This window comes from Mytilus californianus, unplaced genomic scaffold, assembly GCF_021869535.1.
Source record: "Mytilus californianus isolate M0D057914Y unplaced genomic scaffold, xbMytCali1.0.p SCAF_18, whole genome shotgun sequence".
Lineage (NCBI taxonomy): Eukaryota > Metazoa > Mollusca > Bivalvia > Mytilida > Mytilidae > Mytilus > Mytilus californianus.
The window spans coordinates 5403068-5410176 of NW_026262666.1; the positions used below are offsets into that span (position 1 = coordinate 5403068).

The 7109-nt window shown below is 34.0% G+C and overlaps 1 protein-coding gene across 1 annotated transcript; it reads left to right on the forward strand.

Annotated features, from left to right (window-relative positions):
* The first annotated feature begins 1074 nt into the window (after window positions 1-1074).
* On the forward strand, window positions 1075-5961 carry LOC127726602 (uncharacterized). The gene is made up of 2 exons (XM_052234019.1): window positions 1075-1135; window positions 4154-5961. Exon 2 carries the CDS (start codon window positions 4154-4156, stop codon window positions 5855-5857), a length of 1704 nt encoding a protein of 567 aa, XP_052089979.1. The 5' UTR covers window positions 1075-1135; the 3' UTR covers window positions 5858-5961.
* The last annotated feature ends 1148 nt before the right edge of the window (window positions 5962-7109 follow it).

Below are 7109 nucleotides of genomic sequence, written 5' to 3' on the forward strand. Positions count from 1 at the left end.
TATAACTGAATGCTTGTATCTAAGGGATTCAAGCTTTGCCGCAATAAATATGTGTTTTCTTGCAATGACTAAATAAATTTATATAAAACAACGAAAATTAAGTTAATTAAAATCATCCATGTATATTTTTTGTATTTTGTTTTTAATCCTATGGATCTTGTATAAGATTTCATAACAAAAATGTGATTTCCAGTTCGTGAACGGATAGCAAAAAGATCGCAAGGGCTAAAAAAGAAAAAGACAAACAGACAAACAATAGTAAAAAAAAAACCACCACATAGAAAACTAAAGACTGAGACACGAATCCCACCAAAATCTGGGGGTGATCTCAAATGCGGTCTTCTACTTTAGAAGTTGGCTTGTGTTTCCTATCATGATTTCCTTGATAGAGGATTGCTGCTCACAAGGAAGCTATTAAACCAAGTGTTCCAAATGGTGAAGTTGAAATCATCCCTTCGTTAATTTTACGGACGCCATCACGAGTCGGTTGACCGTTATGGAATAACCGTTTCACAGATGATATCGGATATGTTCCTTATGTCGTAACTACAATACCGTTCCCTTTTAACGAATGTGACTTACCGAATTAGACTATTTACCGGATTTGTAATAACATAAGCAACGACGGGTGCCACATGTGGAGCAGGATCTGCTTACCCTTCCGGAGCACCTGAGATCACCCCATGTTTTTGGTGGGGTTCGTGTTGCTTAGTCTTTAGTTTTCTATGTTGTGTCATCTGTACTATTATTTGTCTGTTTGTCTTTTTATTTTTGGCCATGGCATTGTCAGTTTGTTTTCGATCTATGAGTTTGACTGTCCCTCTGGTATCTTTCGTCCCTCTTTTAGACACAAGCTCTTCAGCACCCGAATGTAGAAAAGTTTGAATATATTTATCAAAGAATACAATAAAAATATCAACGGACCCAACAATTAAGATATATATGTTTCAAAAATCAATTAATGTGCACTCTTATTTTCCTGGTTAATTGTCATTTTCAACGATCAGCTTTCACAATAATCCCAAACGGATTAAAAGCATTTTGAAATGGTCCCCGATTTTGATCAATTTATCTATTTATATCAGTTTACAAATGAACTTTGGACTTAATACTTCCTTTCTCTACAGTCGGACAGGTAATTTATATTATTTTGTAAAAATTGTGTTTACTGTTTAAACCTGCCCCTTTTCTGTAGTGTCCATTAGTCAGGGAATGCAGTCTGTATGAAGCCTCGTCATAACAATGGAAAACAAATGAATGTGTTTTCACTTTTAAAAATACTCTAAGTACAGACAAACCCGTTCACCTGTTAAAATTGTAAGACCTAGCAGCGGCTAAATATATAAAAGTCAAAGGCGGTTCGTTTTCCTATTCAGTAACACTTCTAAAATTATCAATTGTTGCATATATTTCTATTGATCTTCTTTTACTTGAACAATCAATAAAATACAATACCACTGATATTTTGGTTATTTTGATAACTTCTGTAGGAATGAGAAATCCAGTAAAGTGTTCAACTTTCTAAAACACAAAATGTAATTGCCTTTAATATATCTAAGTGTTGCTAGGGTTAAAAACTTAGCTTGCACGGATAGGTCTGTACACATACACAGAGTTAGTTATGTAGGGTATGGAGCTATTATTGTTTAATATATGAGATGAACCTCAATATCAGTAATGTTCTGACTGATAAATGGTGTGTTTTCTGGTCTTTTGGTCGGGTTGTTGTCTCTTTGACACATTCGTTGTTTACATTCTCAATTTTATTACTGAAATCAAGATAATTTCTCGTTTAAGAAAAAGACATTTTGTTACTTGTGGAATATTGAATAAAAAATTATAAAAGTTTCGAAATAATTTTTGTTATTTATCTATCTCTGATTTATATAATTCGAATTAAATTCTTCTTAGTGTCATTATTTACAGCGCAAGACATGAGATTCAAAAGCGAACACCCGTTTCAATAGACGATTTTAATATTACAAATTTTTGACTGTGGAGTATATAATTTTACGATATGTTACCTATTCTGTGGTATAACATTCTGATACTCGGTAAAGTAAGAGCAACTGACAGAAGTAAAATAATTATGGGAAAATTAATTGTTTCCGATGGTTTCGTTGTGTATAGAAATGGTATATAAGGTCTGAACTTGAAGCATATGTGAATAAAATCACCTTCAAACATCAGGCTTACAATCGTCGTTTCAGTTTTTTTATGTGACAAGACCCCTTCTACTTTGATGCCATCATATATACATCCGAACAAAATATAAAATGTCCAACCTTAGGGGAAATAATTGTTACAGAAATTATTAAAATCCAAAGTCAGTATTATAGCGCAAGGACAACGATGACAAACCTTAGAGGAATTTAAGTAATATGACAATTGCTTATTAATAGACCTATCATTGACGATCGATTTTGATTTGAGCAATTACAATTTAGGAAAATATACTGTTCCCTGAATACACTTTTTCTCAATTCAGCGCAACTTTTCAATTTAAACATTAAAACTTCGAATAATATTCATAGAGATATTTTTGTTTTAAAATGTGAGTTGATCTATGCATTGCAGTTCTATATCATTTTAGTGTGAGATCTTTTATTTCCTCTAGCTCAAGCTGGACAGGGATTCTTTGCAAGTGAAAGGACCTGTATAAGCCGGATTTGACTCCATATACAGTTATTGGACGACCTTTTAATTTCGACGTTCATAACTAGTTTCTATCCCACCATTTATCAATTATCTAGTTTTCACATTATTTATTATCTGTATAAACATGAACATGGTTTTAATTAGTTACCTCTTGGACGAGTTTGACCGACAAATAAAGGCAACAGTAGTATACCGGTGTTCAAAAGTCATAAATCGATTGAGAGAAAACAAATCCGGGATACAAACTAAAACCAAGGGAAACACATCAACTATAAGATGAAAACAAATGAACAACAGGAACACTGAACGGCAACATAAACAAATGCCAACATACATAGAAACGAACGATTTGATAACAACTGTCATTTTCCTGACTTGGTACAGGACATTTTAAAGGAAAATGGTGGGTTGAACCTGGTTTAATGTCTAGCTAAACCTCCCGCTTTATGACAATGTTAAAAAATATCGCTAAAATGACAATACTACGCGACAGAAATACAGCACAAACACCCGTAAGAACATTCATCACAGAGAAACGCACAAACAAATAATATAATAGTCGACACAACGTGCAAACCGCAGAACAACAACGGACATAGTCAATCAACGACAGACACCACAGGATATCAAAAACAGTGACGAGCTTACGTAACTAACATGCAATCTCGAACTTTATACAATTATTTTCACATTACTCGTCCAAACAATTTTATGACAATGATGGTATTGAAAGGCAATTTTATAATTATTTGGACTACAAATGATAAGACATAACACATTATTCAACCGAAGTCTGTATACATATTATGACAATGTTAAAAAATTATCGCTAAAATGACAATACTACGCGACAGAAATACAGCACAAACACCCGTAAGAACATTCATCACAGAGAAACGCACACACAAATAATATAATAGTCGACATAACGTGCAAACCGCAGAACAACAACGGACATAGTCAATCAACGACAGACACCACAGGATATCAAAAACAGTGACGAGCTTACGTAACTAACATGCAATCTCGAACTTTATACAATTATTTTCACATTACTCGTCCAAACAATTTTTATGACAATGATGGTATTGAAAGGCAATTTTATAATTATTTGGACTACAAACGATAAGACATAAGACATTATTCAACCGAAGTCTGTATACATATGTTCTACGTTAAGGGAAAAAGTCCCCATAAAAACTAACAAAACCAAAAGCACTCGACTCTTCAAACCAACAGAACGACTGTACTTGGTACAGACATTTCCTGAAGACAATGGTGGATGAAACCTGCTTTTATAGCTAGCTTAACCTCTATCTTGTATGAAAGCGGTACTGATATTAAATGACGACAATGTGTCCTGAAATATAAAATATAAGACATTATTGACCCATGATTTGAACTATTTTAATTGTCAAAGATGTGATTTATTCAACAGTCATTCGCATGAAATTTCGTTGATTTTGCTTTAAAGAATTTATCACCTGTGTTTCAGATGGCTGCCTCAGATGTTATACTGTGTGGTATCTGTGTTGCTCAGCATGTTTCACAAGTTGCTGATTACTGGTGCCCTGAATGTGATGAAGGTCTGTGTTCGTCCTGTAAAAATTATCACGGCGTGTCAAAAGCCTCGAGGCAACATGGAATTATTTCTATCGACCACTACAAGAAACTTCCGGCTGAGATATGTAAAATTGAACAGAACTGTACAGAGCACGACAAGAAATTCCAAATATTTTGTCCAGGTCATGACAAACTTTGTTGTATAATTTGCATATTCGAAAAACACAAAGAGTGCACTGGAATGTTTATAATTGACGAAGCCATTAAGTCATCAAGATCTTCCACTTTGTTTGGCAGCTTGGAGGAGTCTCTAAAAGATATTCAAGAAAACATTGAAAGAGTAGTAAAGGACCGGAAAGCCAATCTTGCTGACATAAAACAACAGCATTTTAAAAGTTTAAATGATATAAAAGAAACAAGACAAAAATTAAATTCCCGCTTAGATGAGTTAGAGAAAAACATAATAGACGATTTGAATTCAACTGAAGCACAACTTAAACTCAAGATTGAAACCCTCCTTAATAAGTTATCCACAAAAATGAAAACAATTGAGCTTTTGAAGATAAATCTGATGTCCGTCAAACAACACGGATCCGATCTGCAGGCTTTCATTGGCAGTAAAATGCTAGAAAAAGACGTCACTAAGGAAGTAAATTACGTACGAAACATATCGGAAGATGATGGATTTAGCCAATTGGGATTGAAATGCCAGATAGACGATAAGATTACAGACATATTATCAAAAATTATTGCATTTGGATCCATAGTAATTGAAAAAAGTCAGTCGTCAATCGTCATTGGCGTCGGTCAAGAAAAGCAGGCTCAGATTTTTACGGCTGTACCACCCCGTAGTAGATCGATTGATGATATTACTGCTTCATTGATAGGGGAATTCGAGGTTCAAACAAGAAAAAGAAACTCGTCTATAACAGGCCTATCTGTATTCCCTGACGGAAGGATAATATTTTCGGACTGGCGAAATGACAATAGATTAATTATCGTTCATAGTGATGGAAATTTAGACACTGAAATATCTGTTTCACCTCTACAACCGTTTGATGTTACATGCATCGATGACAAAACGGTAGCTGTTACAACGTTATATAACAATACAATAGTCATTGTAGACACGGAGAACAAACAAGTAACCAATAAAATCAAAACAGGCACATCTCGAGGTATAACAAACAGACAAGGACAACTCTTATACTGTGAAGTAGGGAAAGGAATCGCAGCGTTAAACGTAGCAAACAATAAAGTAATTGCTACAGTGGAAGATAACACCTTAGTGAATTTTTGGAGTTATATTACAACCTCGGGAGAGAACATTTACTATACAGGTTGTGGTTCTACTGTCAAATGCTACAGTGTAAGGGGAGAGAAACGTTGGGAATATAAGGATCAATCAATTCTGAGTGATCCAACTGGAATAGCTGTTGATCAACACGGCATCGTATACGTGATTTCGAATAGAGACAAATGTGTCGTGTTGATATCGGCAGATGGTAAAAATGGCAGAACATTACCAATCACTGCGAAGGATGAAGTTCATTATGCATACGGAATTTATTTTCATATCAACAAACTGTATGTTGTATTGAACTCTGGAGTCCTCCTCAAATTTGACATTGCATAATAAATATTCAAGGTTATATTTAGTTGTGAAAATTTTTATGAAAAGATGTACATAGATAAATAAAATCGTATAATATAAAACATAGATTAATAAAATCGTATAATAAAAGCAAAATGAGGATGTTAAATTTTATGTATGCCTTTTTGTGCTTCTTCGTTACATTTGTTTGTTTTTATAGTGATTAAGATGATAACACAGTGTTGACTGCTGTACCCCTATTTTTGACATTTTTACCTATTGTGTCTGTTTGTTTTGTTCACGCATCGTTGTCAATATAATCGAATTTGATGCGACTGTCATACAAGTGAGAGGTTTAGCTAGCTTTATAACCAGGTTCAATCCACCATTTTCTACATAAGAAAATGCCTGTACCAAGTTAGGAATATGACAGTTGTTATCCATTCGTTTGATGTGTTTGTTTTTTGATTTTGCCATTTGATTGGGGACTTTCCTTTTTGAATTTTCCTCGGAGTTCAGTATTTTTGTGATTTTACTTTTTATAGCCATTATGTGCTTAGGTGATAGACACTCCGTCTTTAATATTTTGTTTGCAATAATTGATACCTGTTTACAATCTCGGCTTAGGGTTTGGAAAACACAGAAAACGTAAATAAGACGTCAAAATATGTTTATTTTTCCAACTAGTCCCTTTTCCAATGGTGTCAAGTCCGGGGAGGGGTCGCACTTTCATTTATATAAATACATATATGATAATATATAGTATGATTTTGAATGTAGGGGAATAAAAATAGTTCGTTAATAAAGACTGTCCTAAAATTAGACCCATACAGAATTTCATCAAACATCATACATCTGACACAGGATTTATTAAGATGTTTTGACGTTTTTCGAATTGCTGGCACGGTATTTTATATAGAAACTAGAAATTTCTTTACTGATTGATATCAATATGCTGACATTTAGCAGTTTGATTGTTCCTCTGGTATCTTTCGTTACTCTTTTAGCAAACAATCCAGTCAGTGCATTCAGCTACAGACGTCATTGGTGTTTTAGTAACCCCCTTTCACTTCAAATGCTGGTTATCTCTGGTCATTTAAACGTTACAACACATTATATACCGTACTGGTAGCTTGATTTTCTTTTAAATAGAACGTTGTTTCATAATGTGGTTTTGTCTTTTTCCCATATACAAATGTACCACATTATGATTCTTTGATAAGTTGATTCTAATTGTGTTCTTTAGTGGATGATAGGATTGGTCACTAGAATTGGTCGCTAGCTTGAGTCTGGT